We start from the raw sequence: 20,217 nt of genomic DNA, 5'->3' as shown, positions 1-20,217 counted from the left end.
TTTTTTTAAATATAGCATCAGCCGTTCGTTAATTAGTTTGTCGAAGTGCAGGATGGTGGAAGAGACGAAGTGCGTTTTGTAAAATAAGAGTATGCTGCTGTGGTTACCTTGATGTCAAATTTTGACAAACCTAACCAATTTATTATTTTTTAATTAGACAAAACAACATACTTGATACACGCACAACAGGGACTCGGTTGTTTAATCCAAAAGGTTACATAAAAAGCAAATGAATGTGGTAGAAGTGAGAATGTCCGTGCGCACATGAAGGCAGCGCGAGCCGGTGCGTGCACTGCGCTGACGAGCCGTTGCTTGTGGAAACAGCTGGTGGTTTCTGTCAGCCAACTCTCCGGCTTCAAAGCAGCATTACTGCGAAGAAAAGTTCAAATTAGCCTCGAAAGTGACTGAATACGCTGTGTTTAAAGTATCTGCTCCCGTTCCATCCGAAACCGGGAAATGTCATTCATTACCCGCCCCGTTATTAAGGCTGTGGTTTAATTAACGGACCGGCGTGTTAGCGGCGCTAGCTCACTCTGCGCTCACACAATTACTACCAAAGAAAAGAAGTTTTTACTCTTTCTTTTTTCAGGGGACGCTGCCAGCTCTATAGGGACTCCTTCTCCTCCTGTCCCGTCCAGGAACGGCATTTTTTGCTCAGTTTCAGCATGGCTCACATACATTATAAATTCTCCTCCAAACTCAGCTACGACACCGTGATTTTCGACGGCCCGAACATCAGCCTGCGGGAGCTGAAGAGGCAGATCATGGGCAGGGAGAAGCTGCGAGCCGGGGACTGCGACCTGCAGATCACCAACGCCCAGACCAAAGAAGGTAAGCCCGCTCCACCAAGCCAGCCCTTAAAGTCTGGTTTATGGTTCCGCGTTAAATCGACGCCGTAGCCTACGCCGTAGGGTACGCGGCGACGCGTACCCTACGGCGTAGGCTCTGCGTCGGTATGACGCGGAACTATAAATCAGCCTTTACGTCGGGAACTTTAAAGGAACACACGTGGTTCATGTTTGACAGCTGCAAATGAATGGGCTGCATTGCTGCTGCATTTACGCTTCAAGCCTTTTAATTAACCGGCATGGAGGTGGATGTGTCGTGTGAGTGCCATGCATGTGCCAGCTGAGGAGCAGGTTAAAAATAGCCCAGGTAGATCAGTCAGATTTGTCATGACCATAGAGCAGGGGTCTCCAACCCTGGTCCTGCATGTTTTAGATGTTTCCTTGCATCATCACCCCTGATTCTAATTAATGGCCGTCATCATCAGCTTGTCATCCAGGTCTGCACGAGTCTGTTAATGACTCAGTCATTTTTATCAGGGTGTGCTGAAGCAGGGAAACATCTAAAACATGCATAGTCCAGAGCCCAAAATGTCACTTGTCAGTACCACTCAAGGTGACAAAACTTACTTGTGATTTTTGAAAAGATCCATGTCTAGTGGTCTTCAACCCTGGTCCTCAGGACCCCCTGCCCTGCATAGTCCATGGGCCAGACCAGATATCAGCACCACTCAAGGTGACAAACTTGCTTAGGATTTTTGAAAAGATCCATGTCTGTAGATTATATTTTGGTATGATAACCCTTTCTGAGTGGCAGCTGTATCATAGTTATCAGCTCATGAAGTTACCCAGCCCCTTCAGAAAATTACATTTTAGATGCTGGTGCATATCCTGGTTTAGACTCATGTACAGGATATCTGTCAATGTTTCACAATATTGTCTTTGGTATCATTTTAAAGGGGACCTTTTAAGCTTTCATTCAAGCTAAGATGGGAATCTTTGTGACCAACATCCAGGTCACTGCAGCTCTTTAAACTATAAACAACACACATTTATTAGCCCTGTGTCATCTAGGAACAACAGAGACACAAAATACCAAAAACTGGAATACTCACGGGACCATAAGGATTCAGGAAATGTATAATATACCCATACTATATCATTGTTACAGGTCATTGTGAGCCTTAAACTAGAAGAGCATCATTAGGCTCCTATGAAACTATAACAGCCACTATAGGCTGATGTCACAAACTGGTCTTTATCATGCAAATACAGGACATAAAGGACACCACAATGAGATAAGGAACCAGCTTAGTTTTATAAACAATCATCTAAAATATAATTTTCTGAAGGGGGTGGGTAACTTCATGAGCTGATAACTATGATCCAGCTGCCACTTAGGAAGGGTTATCATACTAAAATATAATCTATAGACATGGATCTTTTAAAAAATTATAAGCAAATTTGTCACCTTGAGTGGTGCTGATATCTGGTCTGGCCCATGGACTATGTAGGGCAGGGGGTCCTGAGGACCAGGGTTGAAGACCACTGCCATAAAGTCCAGCAAGACCCCCCGGAAATCAAGATAAATATACTGCAGAAAACGTCAAACTATTTAGTTACATAGTTTCGAAAGAAAAAAGAACTTTGACGAAATAGTGGTGCAGATTAAACACGATTTTCACCAGTAAGTGATAAGTATCAGTGTAGATTATTTCAACATCCTGCAGATGAGGTTTCAAATCCACCATAAGCTTCATAATGACTTTTCAACTGGAAGCACAACAGTAGCGACACTGAGGGAGGAAAAGTCCTTCTAAGCATTATTTAAGGATTCAAATTAATATCATAAAGACTGTTATGCATCTGAAAACAGCTTATGAGTTGCACAAAGATTCTGTGTGATGAACAAATGTAGTTTTGTGGAGACTTAGGTTTTCTTTTACCATTATACACAATTAAAAAGTTGTTTATTCAGTGAAGTAAAAGATTTGGAGAGTCCAGGGAAATATTCAATATTTCACTTATTAAATAAGCTATATATATTTTTGAAGACTCACCAGCCACTTTATTATGTACACCTGATATACCTAATAAAGTGGCCAGTGATTGTGTGTATTTGAACACAATTTAGCAGATATTTCACCTGGATCTGAAATGGATTGCAGGTTAAGTAACCTTTCTCCAACACAATGATCAGTAAAACAATTAAGTTTGAGCAATAAGTGTTAATGGTTGAGTAGGAAGTTCTTTTTTCTAAAGCACATTTTTTCTTTTTTTGCTACATTTCCTGAAATATTGTTGCCGCACCAATGGCAAACGGTTAATTAAATGGTCTCTTGCCAAATCAGAAGATATTAATCACCCGTGGAAGCAACAGGGCTGTACAAAAACTGTTGTTCTTGTTTCATATAATTGGACCATTGGTTTGTCCTTCAAACCCTTTTTCTTCCATGAACAGATGTTGCATGCTCATGTAGTTTCAGAGGCAGTTCTGAGAGGAGAGATATACTTTTTGTGGGTTTCAGAATCGTGATGACTCTTTATGGCCTTTTCATGATCATCTACCAATAAGTAGATTCATTATTTTAGCCTTATATACAGTAGCTTTCTTGTCTGGAAAATGTAATATCTCATGTCATGATAAATTGCAAATAAGTCACTTGAAGATGCATATATTGAGAACTTATTTACAAAAAGCTGTCATACGTTGAGAAATGTATATAAATACAGAATTCAGTTATTTACACACCACTGACGATAGTTATTTGTTTGTGCACATCTACCCATTCACAGAGTACACCGAGGATGATGGCCAGATTTCCAAAGGCTCCTCTGTCATTGTCAGGCGTGTCCCTGTCAGAGGAATCAAGTCCAGCTCAAACAGCAAAACCAAAAACACGTAAGTGTGTATTTTTAGTGTTTTGCAACTGGATTCCTACGCTGTTATTAGTGTTGCAATAATAGACTCCACCCAACCTGAGTAAGCTGAAACCCGGCACCTGCAAATCTGCCTTCAGTTGTGAAATACTATTTTTACAGAGATTCGCCAAGAAACAGTCTTTAGAGCTGACATGGATGATGGCAATATGCTACTGCCTCAGGAACAGCAAATAACTTTTAATAACTTGAAATGTGTATTTTATTGTTGGCCAGCTTCTCCAGTCTTGTTATAGTTTAGCAATGAAGAAGCATAACTGTACTCAATGTGGAAAAAGTAAAGTAGAGAAAAGGAAATCTGCTTTATTTGACGGTTTCTCTTATGTAAATTTCTAACAAAAAACTGCTGAAAGGAGAAGAAGACTCAGGTGATCAAATCTCAATCTTTAGAGTGAAAAACCGTACAAAAAAACTATCTTAAGGCAAATTAATGTAATCTTTAGACTCTGTTAGATTACATATAAAATCTTCCTGGAGGTTGTTTAACAAAATGAGCTATCTGGGGTGGTTCATCAGGTTTACAAGATTCCCTCAACTAATCTGGAGTAAACTGTGTTTCTGGTGCTGAATGTAACCTGAAACCAATGTAAGGGTTGCACAATCCGAGCTGTCAAAATAAGGCAGATACCTTTCAAAGTTAGTCATTTTAACATAAAGTCCCATTCTCTGAAAAGTCCCAAAAAACATTGCCTGTAAAACTGCTGAAGCCTGATTTTAGGTTTGGTTGAATGTTTAGATCCAATTTCTGCAGTTTTGTTTTATTTCTACACTTTTAATGTTTCAAATGTTTCTTTTTTATTTTTCAGAGAAAGACTTGACACCCCATCTTATAAAGCCTTTGGAGCCAGCAGAGCAGTACGTAGCCAAATAAAATCAAACGACACCTCGCCTACAGCTTCACGACACACATACACATTTCAAACTGTGCTTTACAATTTCAAAATCTCTCAAATTACTCTCAAAATGCTATGTTGCATTACTCATTGAGAAAATGCAAGTAATATGCATCTCACTCTGTCAAATATGTATTTTCTGTCAGCCTACCAAGTGGTTTTAACAAATGAGCTATTTATCGTGATCACCTCGTGCCTCTCTTTAAGTTCCTTTTGAATGTAAGTTACTGCTTGTCTTTTTTTATGGAGAAGAGCTGCTCTAAGATAAATTACATTGATGCAGTGGTGGTTAATGAAATTGGATATTGAAAGTTGGTAAGAGCAGGAGGATAAACCAACAAAGTCTCTATTAACTGAACCACATGTGCTTCAAATGGTAGGAAAAAAATAAATTCAAAGGTTTGAACAGTATGACAGTAAGACATTACACGGACTTAACCCTTTGTTTCTTTGCAGACAATATTAATCCCTTTTTTGTTTTGTTCTATCAAAATGTTAATTTGTTTGCAAATTACCATCTCTTTATATACATCCATTTCTATTTCAATCCAAAAGAAAATAGGACTGTAATGGTACATGCACTGCAGTGTTGGCTGGGTAGAAATTATGTTGCTTGAAACGGGTTATTGGAATCATGATCTGATCAAAAGCTCCATCTATGAGAGGTTGAGTTTTTAAGCTGAAAAACAATGTTTGTCAAAGACAGATTGGAAGTGACTTGCATGTTCCTTCTTCTACAGTGTATGATATCATGAAATGATTCAAGGAATTTTAGTGCGTAAAGGGCAAAAATACAAGCCTAAGCTAGACGCTTGTCATTTCTGAGCCCTTAGACGACACTGCATCAAGAATTACCTTTCATTGATACCTGATATGACCAAATGGGCAAGGGATTATTTTGAATAACCTTGGTCAAGTGTTACTGAGTTCAATTTACAAAAGTTCAATTTGCCACTTGACACTGTAGGTAACAATAGAAGCTTCATGTTAACCTTGTCTGGAGGAAGTCCCAACATCTTTGGGCTCTCAGACATCTGGGATGAACCATCATACACTGGAAACATGTTATAGAATAGAATAGAAAGCCTTTATTATCATTATATTTCTACAATGGAATTAGGCAGCAGCTCCATCAAAGTGCAAAACAAATGCAAGACTATTGGCACTTATGGCATGAAAACTCAGTATTCCAGAACTTTTTTGGAAGAAATGGGAGCCATGTGCACCAAACCAAAAAGGAAAAGACCATCCTTACTGTTATCACTGAGTCCACAGCCAGGCTCTGGGATGGTATGAGGTTGTATCAGTGTCTTTAGCAACTGTCCTGTGCACTTCTGTGACACTATTATCGATGTGTGTACACTAAGATTTTAGATCCAGACCCAGTTATGCCATCCTCAGACAAAACCCCATCCTGCTCATATTACAAAGTCGTGAGTCGCGTTTCCATTTCCCCAAGATTTGCGCAAAACCCGAGTATCAAAAAAGAAATCCATTAAAGGAAACGGATCTAATTCGAAAAAACTCCCAAATATTGCAAAAATCTTTTTACACTTCCAGGAGTTGGTTTTTCAGGCGATTAAATAATCCACTTATTCGCAAAAGTGTTATGACAAAATTTTTTGTGCATTTCTACGTCTCTGGCAGCGCTGGATGTGACCTAGCCGGTCAATCTAAAGTCATGAAAATTTAATTTCTAGCTGTTTTTGGCCTCAGTAATAGGATGGAGTTGTGCCATAACACTATGCATCATATGAGTGATCATCTGCTGCATATATCTGACTATTTTCTCAACAACAATAGCAGCAATCGCAATAATTTCGCAGACTAATGATGTTTTTCGTGCAAGAGAAGTCTTGCAGAAAGATACACAAGAGTTATGAGAATTATAGTGTGTATGTATGTGTATATATAGTGGTAAAAGCGTTACTGTCATAACTTTATATAGGAACATGTCACAGGCCTAAAATGTAGGTACAGATATATATTAAATCATTTTAATGGAAAAAAACATGAAATATATTGGGTTCATACTGTCTGCAACGAAGCTCAAGTCAAATGTTGTGTTTTATATCTTCCTATCTTTTTCTGCTTAAGGCTTGCCCCTCTATAGTTTTTTCAAATGGCTGTTATCAGCTGTTAATGGAACAAGCTGCTGTGTCACCAGTCACTGGTCATTGTTGTCAGTATCTCTCTCTGGGAAGTGAGAGCTGCACGGGTGGGTCAGACATTATCATGCAGGCCAGCTATTCACAGCTGATAAAGCCAACTGTTGTTTTAAGTCACTGGCTCTGCTGCAGTCATCACTCAGCAAGCTTCTCCTCCACACACTGCCTCAACACGAATGGTTGTTTCAACTTTATCACACACCTCTCGCTACTGGCAGTGTACTGTATAGTCATTTAATATCAAGCTGCAGTTTTAAAATTCAGAATATTCCCACAAAAATAAGTATTTTGTCTTATAAATGAAAAATTGTAAAATTGTATTATCCTTCCTAAAGCTAATGCCATTCTAATGTAAGAATCTTATAGATAAGTTACAAAGCCTTTACATGTACTTTTATTCTAGCTATATTTAAAAAATACTCTTGAGGTCTATTAAAGTGGTATTAAAATAAGTTTGTTCTTTTATTTGACAATGAATGTAATGCACTTTTCTGTTCATTGTAGATTAAATCCAAAGTATTCTGAATTAGTATGCACTGACCATATCTTATCTTTTTTTTCTCTGGTTTTTCAGTGGGTGAAGTTTCTGCCACTCTTCTTAATTCTTTGAATCTGAGTTTAACTGAATATTCTTTAATTTCTTTGGTTTTTCTACCAATAAAGTAATTTGGATTAAGCTGTGTATGTATTGAATTTGTGTTTTAATTGACTGAAGAGAATGATGGTGAAACATGGCTACAGTTGATTTGCCAACATTTTTTAGTTATTAGTATCACAGACATTAATGCTGAACTGTTGACCTTTTTCAGCAATCTTAGTTTGGTCACTGGATTAGATTATAAAACAACAGCAGTCGTGTTACAATAAAGTCTGGGAATCACGAGTACCTCAAATGTCTACTAGCAAACATCCAAAATCAAGGTGGCAGAGGCAGATATATTCTTTAACACACAGTATGAGCAAAACTGGATGGTGTTATCTGCAAGTCTCATAAACCCATGTTTTATTCATAGTACATTATAGAAAGAAAAAAAATGTCAAATTAAAAAATGAACCATGTTTGTAAAGAAAAGGTAAATATACTTCTATACTCTCTAGAAAGAGGAGCAGGGTGATGTGTTCTGCAGTGTTGCATCCCCATAATACCTCTGTGATCTTAGACCAGTTCCTAGAGAGGATTGTTCTCCCGGTCTTGTCTGGCACAGGATTCAGATTGCTCTACAGGCCGAGGTCTTTCTCATATTTGTTTTATTTTTGTAACGGATGCAGTTTGCTCTAAAACCTTGCTCTAAAACCTATCTACACCTTTCAGCCTTATCACCACCCCCACCCTCCGATGTGCTAGCTGCCCATTCCATGGGCACTAATCCCACCCCTTAACTAGTTAACCACTAATCCACCCCCATACCCATCGGAGTTGCTGGTTTCAGAAATGAGAACTGATAACAAGCTGGACGGTCCCCCTCTTCTTCAGTCTGGTGGAGTCCTGTCCATGCTTTCCCAAAAAAAATTAAAATTTCAGTTCATCTGACCTCAGAATAGTTTTAATGATTTTAAATGAGCTTACACTCCGATAAAATTCAACATTTCTGGGTCATGCCCACACGAGGCTGATTCTTTGCAAAGTAGGGCTTTAGCCTACATTTGCAAGTGGCACAGTGAACTGTGAGCTTTAAACACTAATTACAGGAGGTATGAGCAACTGAGCCCATGCAGTAGCTTTTATTACGCAATCTGTTTTTGATGCAGTGGCACCTTAACAACCAGCATGCTAACAAGTTAATATTTTGCTTGATAGTATTTATGACCAACAGTGTCATTGCAGAAGAGCTTGTGGGATTTATTAGGGCCGTTGATATTTGTAACAATATACCATTGTCTGAGACATTGTCATCACAAGAAAAAAAACTATTCATTTTTAACATATGTTTGGAAGAAGACAACAAATCTAAATCATAGGAAGATGATAATGCAGACATTTTTCATCAGCACTGTAAAAGCCAGTGCTGGCACCAGTTATTGTCAACTAAAAGGCCATGACAGTTGTCAATGTAGTTGTTTTTTTTTTTTGTTTTTTTTTTACCAGTGGTACAGGAATTGAAAAAACTAGATTGGGTGATTTCTTTTACAAATGTTTAAATAGTTTGGCTCATATTTGTTGAGGGCTTCTTCAAACTACAAGCAAAGGAGTTGTCATTTATGCATTCTGTAAGTTCTCATGAGGAAATTATTAAAAAAAGAGATTCTTGTGTTTCATTCAAACAGATGGATAACCAGAGTTCTAACATGGCTTTGTCATTTTTCTCTAAGGTATGCTCTCTCTCTCTCTCCTCTCCTGTTTTTGTAGTTATTCTTTTGGTTTAACTTGTGCACCAGTTTACATTAGACACTAATCCTGGGCTGACATCTTTGTGGCACACTTACATTCATGCATGTAGATGCAGATGGCTAACTTGGTTGATGCGGATGTGTCAGAGGAGGATAAGATCAAAGTTATGATAAATCAGTCCTGCTACAACCCCATGAAGTGAGTCATGTGTCCATTTCTTTTAAAAGTCTCTTCTTTCACCTCATTTCTGTCTTTTTATCACCTTTTATAACATCTTAATTCCCCTTTTATGAAGTCCCATGTCCCCATGCCCTGAAGGGCCCCCGTCTCTTTTCCTCTTATTTCTTTGGTATTCTTTATTACATTTCAAGTTTATAATGCATGTCCCGCTCTCTTTGTCTGTCTTCCTCCCCCTAGTTTTAGTACAAAGGTTGGCACTGTCCTGCCAGACAACTATACGTGCTATCGCTGTGGAAACACTGGACACCACATCAGGAACTGTCCAACTGCTGGGGTGAGGACAGACCACATCAAGTTTGGTCAAATTTAGCTTGATTGTTTTTCTTCAGTTGGTACTTGGTTGTAAATCACACTACATGTTGTCGGTAACAACATGATACAGAAATTTCTGCTTGACGATACTTATATTTGTACTTTTATATCGACTATTCTGTTCACACCTTCCAGTACTGTACATATAGAAATGTGTGATCTCCTACCAGGATAAAAGCTTTGAGGGTCCTCAGAAGATAAAGAAGAGTACAGGCATCCCTCGCTCCTTCATGGTCGAGGTGGATGATCCCAATATTAAAGGAGTCATGATGACCAACTGTGGACGTTTCGCCATTCCTGCCATAGATGCGTGAGTGTCACTGTATGTGGGCCATTTTCATTGGTTTATTTTCAATTGGAGAGGGTAGTTTGGTATTTTCAGAAATATACATATTTAAATAGGTGAGGAGGTAGGCACGTGTCAATAGTTTACAGAGGTTACAGATGTGGGCTGGCGTCAGGAGGACCAAGGTTCAAGCCCCTGGATTGTAACCAAGGTTAACCATTTGGGCCCCTGAGCAAGGCCCTTGACCCTTACTGCTCCTAGTTTACCTAGAGATTGGTTAAATGCAGAGAGAGAATTTCCCCATTGTGGGACTAATAAAGGAAAGATATTATTATTATTAGTTAATATGCTAAAACTACTGCTTTTAAAGAGAATGCCAATTAGCAATCGATCAGGCTTAGATTTTCCTTTGCATTTTATTTATATTCTTTAGTGATACAATGTTATTACTAATACCGTATTTTCGCGACCATTCGGGGCGCCGTGTGGAAAGGCGCACCCTCAGTTTTGTGTGTCATTTTTGGATTTAAAACACACATACGATGCACCGACCGAAAAGGCGCCGTCTACACACACGGAGCGCCGCCTTACAACCACACACACACGCGCGTGCACAACACACACAAATAGAGCGGGGAAAAAAAATGTAAAACAAAGCGGGAGCAAAACTTAGTTTGATTGTACTTTATTTAAGTTATTACATTAATCAAACCCATCGAAATATTCATCCTCCGTTTCTGCATTCATCCGAGCCTGATCGCGCTGAGACCGGGAGAACTGATCAGCTGCGACGGGCAGAGCCCGCAGCTCTCTGGCCGTGCTGCAGCCGAGTCACTTTCCGTCCCGTGCGGCCCCTCGGAAATGATGCCGGCTTTTGCAAAATCCTGAACAACAGTCCAGCCCAACAGACACGTCAGCCCACGCATCTACAATCCTTCAACAGTAAACGACGGAGCCCGCCGACATGTCGGCTGCCGCTCGGTCGGTGGCTCGGTGGTCGGTCGCTCGGTCGGTGGTTCCTCCGGCCTTCGGCCCGCCTCTGCGGCGCAGCTCCCCCCCAGGAGCGGCGTCTCCTTCTCGGTAGGGAGGCCGAGTCTCCCCGTCCGCTCCAGGTTCCCGCCACGGAGCCGCCGCCGGGCAATCACGGGCAATTCACGCGCCCCCCTTCCCGCTTTAACGTTCTTATGGTGGCCTCAATTAAGTCCGCCTTATGGATCCACGTTAAGTCGACGCAGCCCTACGCCGTAGCTTCTGCGTCGGTGTAACGCGGAACCATAAATCAGCCTTTACCATAATACAATGGGCACATTTAAAAAAAAAAAAAAAAAAAAAAAAAAAAAAAAAAAAAAAAAAAAAAAAAAAAAAAAAAAAAAAAAAAAAGACTTTTATATGCGCCTAATGGTCGCAAAAATACGGTATGCCTGTTTTATATACCCACACCACCCAACTTTTTTAACTACATTTGTAGTCATTCAGATGTCCTGGAAACCACACCTAAAAAGCAGGTATGAATTTTGTCCCTTTTACACTTTTTATGTACATAGACAGGCGTACGCGATTGGCAAGAAGGAGAAGCCTCCGTTCGTTCCACAAGAGGAACCAAAACCTGTAGAAGAGCATGATCCCATACCTGATGAGCTTCTTTGCCTCATATGTCACGACCTGCTCAGTGACTCTGTGGTCATTCCCTGCTGTGGGAACAGCTACTGCGATGAGTGTGAGCTTCTACAGTCCAAACTAACACACACATAAACTACATTAGCACTAATGTGATTCTGTGATTTCAACATGATCTATAAATATCAACATGTGCAACATAATAAATGTATGGATTTGTAGTTTTGCTGAGGTTTTCATATCAATTCTCTGTTTCACATAGGTATTCGCACTGCCTTGCTCGATTCAGAGGATCACGTTTGCCCCACTTGTGGCCAGGCAGAAGTCTCTCCTGATACCTTGATAGCCAATAAATTTCTCAGACAGGTGAATTGACAGAGCAATAGAAAGGACAATTATTTCCAGAGATATTTGGAAAATGGCGATGAGTTTCTATGATGTTGCCTTTATACACCACCACAATGGATTTGAAATGGAACAATCAAGATCAACACAAAGTGTGAACTTTAAGTTTTAAGAGGTTTTTGCAAAAATATGACTTACTATTGAGTGATCAAAGCAATTTTAAGCAAAGTACTTCTGTTTTTCTGGAGCTTTAAGGTATTTGTACTACATGACGTAATTGTAGCTATAAACTATTTTTAATATGTGAATGAAAATCCTTTGCAGTCACTGAAGTCAGTCTAGAGTCCATGGGCATCACCAAATTCTGAGTTTCCTCCCTTGAGATGCTCAGTCACACTTTCACTGCAGCCTCCCTCAGTCGCTCCTCATTTGTGGACCTTTCTACCTTTTAGTTTTAACTTCAGCAACTGAAAACCATGCTCTGCTGGATTGAGATCAGGCCAGTGACTTTTACATACGATGGTAGTCATATTTTTATGAAAGTCTGAAGCTTAACAGAATCTTTAAATTATTTCTTTCAGATTAATTGGTGTAGACAAAGAGCATAAAAAGAACTCTTTCTGTCAAGTGTTTTGCTGTATTAGCTCTTGCTTTTTATTCTGTCATGTCCTTCATCAGCAACTGATTTTAACTGCAGTATAGAGATGCAGTTGCAGCAATCATTTTGCCTTCTGTCTGTTTCTTTTCACGGTACAGGCTGTAAACAATTATAATAAAGAGCAAGGCAACAAAAGCTCACAAGGACAGTGCGGCACCTCCATGTCCAAGAATTCAACTCCGACACCGAGCCCTGTCCCTACACCTCCCCCTGCCAGCTTGCAGACTCCGGTCCAGAAGCCTCTTCAGTCATCCTGCAGCCCTCAGGTGAACCTTCTAACGGAAGCCTTTCATCTTAAGTACTTAAGTAATCAATATTGCATTCACATGTAATAATCATTGACTGTGTCTTGCATATTTGTCATAAAATCCTCTTATCATAGAGAATTAATGTTTTTTTTCTTCTTTCTCCTCTTAAGGACTCTCACCTTAACCTCCCAAAGGTTTCAAAAACGCCACCATTATCGCAGGGTTCTGATGTTCCTCCTCCAGCAACAAATTCTGCTTCTGCTGCCAACACACCAAACACTTTTCTCCAGGCTGCACAGAGTCATGCAGTGGTATCTAACAAGTATGTAAACAAACAAACTCAAATAAATCACTTTGTGTGGAAGATGTCTACACAGTGTCTTTGACAGTTCTTTTGAGGTGATTTGGTCCTGCAACTTATCTCAACTTCATCTCTTAGTGTTAAAAATACATAATTTCAAATGTCTCGTGTCATATGGATTCAGTGTGGATTATTTATGCTTAACCAGCTCGCACAACATGGAACCAGCAAAACAAATAATGATTTAATAAAATATTTGATGCATTTAAAATCCCACATGTGATTGTACCGTTATGCATAGACTCTACAAGACCTCTGACCTCGTTATTACAGCAAATATGCCACCGAGGCGTTTTTGTTGCATGCCCATTTTGAACTACTACCTCACAGTATCATACATGTATCCAAACTGCTGACGTGTCAGTGGCCCAGCTACTACATTGTAGCTTTTGCCTTTACAGTCTTTATACTTGACTTTAGCCTTTTTGTGGCGAAAAATACAAAGTTTACTATATATTTGATGGGTTGTTAAGATTCAAAATTTTGTGTTAACAAAAGTGCCACAGAAAATATTGTGCTCACAAGTCGGGATGATCTGGTGACACACAATAACTCTTTTTCCCTACTAGCATTGCTCTTGCTTGTGTATTACAACCACAGACTATATGGGCGAACCATGAGGCCACATGACACACTGTTTTCTGAAGGTCGGTTGCCCGTTTTTCTTCAGGTGGTGCTTCGGAAACCGACAGAAACACATTCCCCGTATGTCAATCAAAGTTAGCATTGTGCCTAGCTCTTTCACCAGAAGCCGCCGAAATATCTGCAGAGCCATCAGACATTTACAGCAGGACATTCCATTTATCACGTTGACTCGACTGCATAATCAAAAATGGCTGTGTCGTTTACTCAACACCGGGTTAACACAAACGGCTAGTTTCTTCGTTAAGTGCGATAGCGTGACGATTACGGATAATGGTGGATTCACACTGAAAGCGTCAAAAATCGCTTGTGGTGGCTGAGGACGCCTGCATCATATTGTTTAAACCAGTGATTCTTAACCATAGGGCCGCGGCCCACACTTGGGCCGCGAGCGCCATCTAGTGGGCCGCGAAAAAAAATCAGTTTTGTACGTGTGGGCCGCGAGGGCCGCGGGACTGCATAGCAACTCCCAACCAAATGAGGAGAAGAAGACTCAGTTAGCTGTACGTGTAATAGTAAGAGAAATGGTGTGTATTTATAGAGAAAATCATTCATTTTGCACAGAGTAGGTTTAGATTCGCCAGGATCAGGGATCGATTACTTGGGTCTGCACCCAGAGCGAGCGAGCGCGGCGTGATCATTTATCCTGACGCGTCCCCGCGGCCGGGGAGGTCGGTGCCGCTCCATTGTTACTGCTGAAGGATTGTAGATGTAGATGTGTGGGCTGGACTGTTGTTCGGGCTCGCAAAAGCATCGGAAAGTGACACGGCTGCAGCGGCCAGAGAGCTGCGGTGCTGGCTCTGCCCGTCGTAGCTGATCAGGCTCGGATGAAATCCGACACGCGCAGTCCTGACAATTTATTAATGTAAATAAAACTTAGTAAGTTACTTAGTAAGTAATTAGCTTGACTTTTACAGAGATGAGAAGCCTAACAGGTGGAAAGGGAGGTTCAACCCGGAATGGACAGATTCATCCTGGTTCAGTCTTCCCACTGGGACAAAACCAGTGTCTCATACGTTCAGAGACCGTGGCGTTCAAAGTGCGAAAGTGAAACGCCCATGAAAAAAAACACAAAGTTTTTCATCAAACATATCCACTCAAGTCTGAACTGAAGTCACAGAAAATAAGCTGACCATCTTAAAACATGTTTGGGTCCAGATACAGCTGTGAAGCAGCTTTCTCCACAATGAACATAATTAAAACTAAATATCGTTCCAGGCTCATCAATGAGCACCTTCACATGTGTATGAGAACCTGACACCATCCAGCCCAGATTTAAAGTCCTGACAGGAGAAGTTAGAGCTCAGTTCTCTCACTGAAAAACAGAAAGTGGGGGCATAAGATTAAGGGGAAAAAAGAAAAACTGCAAAACTGTTCAATTATTAAGATGTGTTTATATTCATTTATTATAAAAATGTGTTGAGACAATTAACAAAGAAAAGGGGAAATTCAAACTGCTGGTAAAGAAATAAAATAAGATAGCATTTGAAAAATAAAATAAAATCTATTTTATTTTTAAGAGAAAAAAATATGTGTAATTCAAGTTACACATGTTAAGTGGCAAATATGTGCTTTTTTAATATAACAGTCAGATGCAGATGTTGATACAACTATGAGGCTAATTGAATATATATATATATATATATATATATATATATATATATATATATATATATATATTTATTATGATGTTCTGGACCTTCGCTTGAGAAGAATTATTAAATGGACCTCTTAAAGTTGAATACCCCTGCTATACAGTGTTAATATTTAACGGGCCCCGGGCCACTCTGTACTGAAAACATTGGGCCCCAAGATCAGAAAGGTTAAGAACCCCTGGTTTAAACTGTGTTTTGTGATTAATTAGCACGGTTTTTAATTATTTTGCGTTGGATCGATGTAGCAAATCAAATCGTTCAGGCCATACAGCCCCTCAACCATCAGGTGTTTCACATGAGCAGTTCAGGTAAAAAGGGCAGTCAAATCAGCAAAAATGTCAGTTTGCTGGATGAAATATATTAATTCCGGATAAAATAAGTTTGTTAGTGCACAGCTATGCTCATGTACGCATGTGAATGAGTGCACGTTTGTGTGTACATGAAAGTACAATCTGCATTGAGGCTTGTTGCTTCGGGAATCCCGGTCTGTGATTGGACGCTGCCTCTGTGTCGCCGCTGCTCATATGCATAAAGTTGAGATTTTTCAACTTCAAATTGACGCTCTGGATGCCTCCAACGCGCTGCTCCCGCCACCTCCAATGCCTCCGTGGCCTCCGACGCCTCTCACAGCGCTTTCATGGCGTTTTCAGTGTGAATCCATGAAATGATAACAGCGAGCGCTTGGCTGAGCCGACTGTCAATCAGTCATATTAGAAATAAATGTAATGCTTTATGTAAACTCTCCTGGCGTGGTACAAAATAATGAATCCCCCTCAGAGTTGTCACGGGTGTGAAATAAAACAACTGAGACCAAAATGGTGTTTTGAACCAGGCTGTTAAAATGTTTTTCTGCTCTAAAGTTGGACATTTTAACATGGCACTCGCTTTTGGAGCCAGACTCTATCGGCCAGTCGAGTGTTTTCAACAAATCGAGTCGGTGCAGAAGTTAAGATTGTTGGCACTTGATCTCTCCCGTGATATGTTGCCCTCATTTGTTTTAGAGTGATATTGGAATATAACGTTTGTTTAGAGTCTGTGACATATTGTGTACGATATTGTGTATGATATAAGGTCAGAATGATGACCGACAAATGTTTTGGTTGTGTATCTTGCTGAGAACATTTATCTCACATGTGAAAAATAGGCACCAGGCTAGAACTTTAAACAGAATTGTTGTCCTTAAAGGTCATATGTAGTCTGAAGCAATTCATAGGCAACAAATTAAAGTGCATATGAATGCTAAAACGTAAGGTTTCCCAGTAGACTGTTACCTGGAGTATCACACTAACTCTCCATCCTTCCCTTGAACATCCAGCCAGTGTCTTCTGAGGTTAACTACACTGTGGTTCAGTTCTGATACTCTTGTGCCTATTGTAGGGGCTTTTGTTGGTGGACTGATGTCAGGATGGGCACGCTGACTGTTCTGCAGTTGCACAGCTACAATTCAGCAGTTTGTGCTTTAGTGGTTCTTCTTTTGCATTGTACCACATGGGCCAACCTTTGTTACCCGTGTGGGTGCTATTATCCACTGACTGATGCGTCACTGCTTGTTTTACCTTGGATGTTTATTAGCTTTTAACTACTGGTTATGAAAATGTTGCGGCCCCTTCATTTGGCCTTTACTGTTTAGCCCCTTTCTCAAAATGCAAATGTTAAAAACTGTTAACTTGCTGTTTGGTATGTAAGTCACATTCTAATAAGATAGAAAATGCTATTTTTTACCTGTTTGTTTTTAATGTTGTGGCTGCTTAGTTTGCTTCTGCTTTTATAAGATTGCACATTTTAAAATAGCTGGACTAGCATAGTTGAGTGGCTTCAGCTGGCCCGTTCAATAATTTTGATGACGTATGTACTGTTTACTCAGTGATACAGAAGGAAAGACACATGATGACTCAGCAGCTGCTGCCTCATCTGTGCTGGTTTCTGACAAAGATCCCATCGATGCTCCGTCACAGCTGAATTCACTAGTGAGAGCACATTCACACACGATGCAGTTTCATTAACACTCCCAAACATATACAACTTTGTAATTTTTGTGTCTTTTCAGTTAAACAATAGTCAAGTTGCAGAACCGGTTCAGAAGGTCGAGGAGAACCTCTGGGTCTGCTCCTTAGGTGAGGGATGTAGAAATAATTTTCTATCTGTTATATTCTAATGCCTAATCTAAATCAATCTATTCTAATATAAAAAAATAATAATAATGAAACGTGGTTCTCTTGTTCAACAGATTCAGTTCCAACACAGTCAGGATCATCAACCCTCAGGGACAGGTACAGGCTGTATTTCAGTGTCTTTACAAGTCTGTTTTTGAGGCTGTTTCTTCCTTCAAAACTGATGTTTTTCCTCTTTCCTATCTTTTCCTTACAGCACCTCCTCCTCCTCAGGTTTTCCCGCCGGAGGCTTGACTGATTCCAGCGCCCAGCAGCCTAGTTCCTCTGTGACATCCTCCTCCTCATCATCATCTTCATATCCAACCACACCTTCACCTCTCTTTCCTTCCCCTCTGTTTCACACTTTTATCCCAACACACCAGCCTCACAGCAATTATCCCCCTGGATACCAGCCAACCACACCCGTCTGGACGCTTCCTGCCCCCAAGGGTGCCCCCATACCCTCCCTCTGCCCCTCTACTTCAGTGTCCCCTGCCTCTGCCTTCAACCCCAATGAGTGGTACAGCCAACAAAGGAAGGAAAGGTACAGAAAACATCCGTGTTCTGTAGTGGCAGTTCTTCAGAGGCATAATGTTTCATTTGATCGTGTTTAGAAATCCCAAACAATTTTACTTTTCAAATGTAAAATTTTCCATTCATCACTAAGAAATACAAGTGTTTACATCTTTGTTTTAAAACTAATAGACTAGGGATTTGCCTTCACTTTGCACCTGGTGCAGACTTTGTTTTGGCAATACATAATACTCAGTATTTGCTTACCAGGCACAGTGATAGTTGGCACCCGACACGCACAACCTGGCCCTGTTGCAGGAGTTTACCTTTTTTTAGTGAATGGTGGAATTTTTACTTTTTTTTTTTTTTTTACAATTACACAAGATTTTGTTGTTTACAATCAGCTGTTAGCAGCATATATGGAGGCCTTGCTTCTTCGCTGTATCTCAGCCATACGTTCTTTGATCTGGGCCAAATTTGATGCATTTGTTTGTAGTGAATTTCTGAATACATCTGCAGGAAACATTGATTTGAGTGCTCTGCAGTCATACCAGAACTGGGAAATGTTACGCCATTGTGATGATTTCATCAAATTATAAATGAGTATTTATCTTTAATCTTCTAAAGGAAAAGGAAAATTTCCCTTTTATTTTTTCCCCATTAGATTCACCTACAGTATATATCTATATTTTCTATACCCGCTTGACTCTATTCAGAATTACAGGATATATCCCAACTGTCACTGGGAAGGACGTAAAAGTAGGGTTTTAAAATGTAATAATTATAATTGAATAAGTTAAAGGCAACAAAATAGGACATATTTGAGGTCTAAATTAAATGTTTGTCAACTGCTTCCATCAAAATACAACAGAAATATTTTCTCTTCTGTTCATAGTAGCTAGAATGGATCTGACACGTAGTTAATATTCAGTTTCACATCAAATTTGCTTTTTGATTTTGCAACAAATTATTTTGGCGTTAACATGTTTGATGTTGGGGATGAAGTTTTCTTCCCGTCTTTGGCTTGAATCTCTTGTTGAGGTATCCGTGGCACTGACAGCAAATGTTGCTTTAGGTCCATGGAGACAGATTCCCTGCTTCAACTGTGGCTTGGTAGGAGTTTGTACGTGGCGGTCTATGTTGACCAGCGTCTCCATGGCTTCATCTATTTTTCCCGGGGTTGGACTGTACGTCTGGGTTGCGTCCTCAAACTCTGTGTCTGGAAGAAGTCTTCAGAGTGGTTTGAGCCCCCTCTTTACGTGCTGTGGGGTGTTGAATCTCTTGTATGTCACATTCATCACATTGTTCTGTTTGAAAGTGGCCATATAATCATAAGGCCACTTGGTATGGCTGGGATGTCCCATGTTAGGGCTGGGCGATATATCGAGATTTTAATATATATCAATATATTTTCAAACGCGATATGGTATGAGACAATATCGTTTATATCGATTTAAAAAATATATATATATTTTTTTTTTGTAATGATTTTGATATAGCTTATTTTGTGACAAATTGACTTGAATGTTTTATTTGAGATTTGCACAAATGTCAACCTCAGTGGAAAAGTCTGCCTGTTAATTGTATTAATTGCACAGTGTATTTTAATTTAATTGTTATGCAGGAAAGTGATATTCGTTTTATTTTATTCAAGAAGCATTTTTATTCTATATATATGCAGGCAGTTTATTTTTATTTCATTTGTTTTATACATTTTGATATTGTGCAGACCTCTGTTAATAAAGGTACCTGTGTGACATTTGGCACGAGGCTTTGTATTAAAACTGACTGTTTTTTTTAAGGGTTTGCCTCAGAAAGAAATGAAGCTAACAGAGATGCTATGCTATAATGCTTTGGGGGAAACCCCAATTATGGTACAGAAAAAATATCGATATATATCGAGTATCGCCATTCAGCTAGAAAATATCGAGATATGACTTTTGGTCCATATCGCCCAGCCCTATCCCATGTGGTCATAGTTTTGCCTGCAGCAAGGTCCACGCTGTTCCCACCCACTAGTGGAAATGAGTTTTTCCCCTACTGTTCCTCTCTTGATTCCCCAGATGTGGCAGATC

General features: G+C 39.9%; 1 protein-coding gene across 2 annotated transcripts in view; it reads left to right on the top strand.

The window, feature by feature from the left end:
- The first annotated feature begins 271 nt into the window (after positions 1-271).
- LOC133422021 (E3 ubiquitin-protein ligase RBBP6-like) overlaps positions 272-20,217 on the top strand; it is a 28,167-nt gene continuing 8,221 nt past the window's right edge. The window contains exons 1-15 of one of the 2 annotated variants that reach the window (XM_061711882.1): positions 272-831; positions 3,582-3,687; positions 4,532-4,580; positions 9,052-9,096; positions 9,225-9,313; positions 9,533-9,629; positions 9,838-9,977; positions 11,498-11,670; positions 11,833-11,936; positions 12,672-12,839; positions 12,992-13,143; positions 17,344-17,446; positions 17,527-17,593; positions 17,707-17,749; positions 17,847-18,173. In XM_061711882.1, coding sequence (XP_061567866.1) covers positions 666-831; positions 3,582-3,687; positions 4,532-4,580; positions 9,052-9,096; positions 9,225-9,313; positions 9,533-9,629; positions 9,838-9,977; positions 11,498-11,670; positions 11,833-11,936; positions 12,672-12,839; positions 12,992-13,143; positions 17,344-17,446; positions 17,527-17,593; positions 17,707-17,749; positions 17,847-18,173 — 1,829 coding nt within the window. In that variant the 5' untranslated portion in view covers positions 272-665. The remainder of the gene's footprint in view (positions 832-3,581; positions 3,688-4,531; positions 4,581-9,051; positions 9,097-9,224; positions 9,314-9,532; positions 9,630-9,837; positions 9,978-11,497; positions 11,671-11,832; positions 11,937-12,671; positions 12,840-12,991; positions 13,144-17,343; positions 17,447-17,526; positions 17,594-17,706; positions 17,750-17,846; positions 18,174-20,217) is intronic. The other variant, XM_061711883.1, reaches the window with a different exon arrangement.

The sequence above is a fragment of the Cololabis saira genome, chromosome 21, assembly GCF_033807715.1.
Source record: "Cololabis saira isolate AMF1-May2022 chromosome 21, fColSai1.1, whole genome shotgun sequence".
NCBI classification, from domain to species: domain Eukaryota; kingdom Metazoa; phylum Chordata; class Actinopteri; order Beloniformes; family Belonidae; genus Cololabis; species Cololabis saira.
This window is presented reverse-complemented; position numbering and strand designations above follow the sequence as displayed.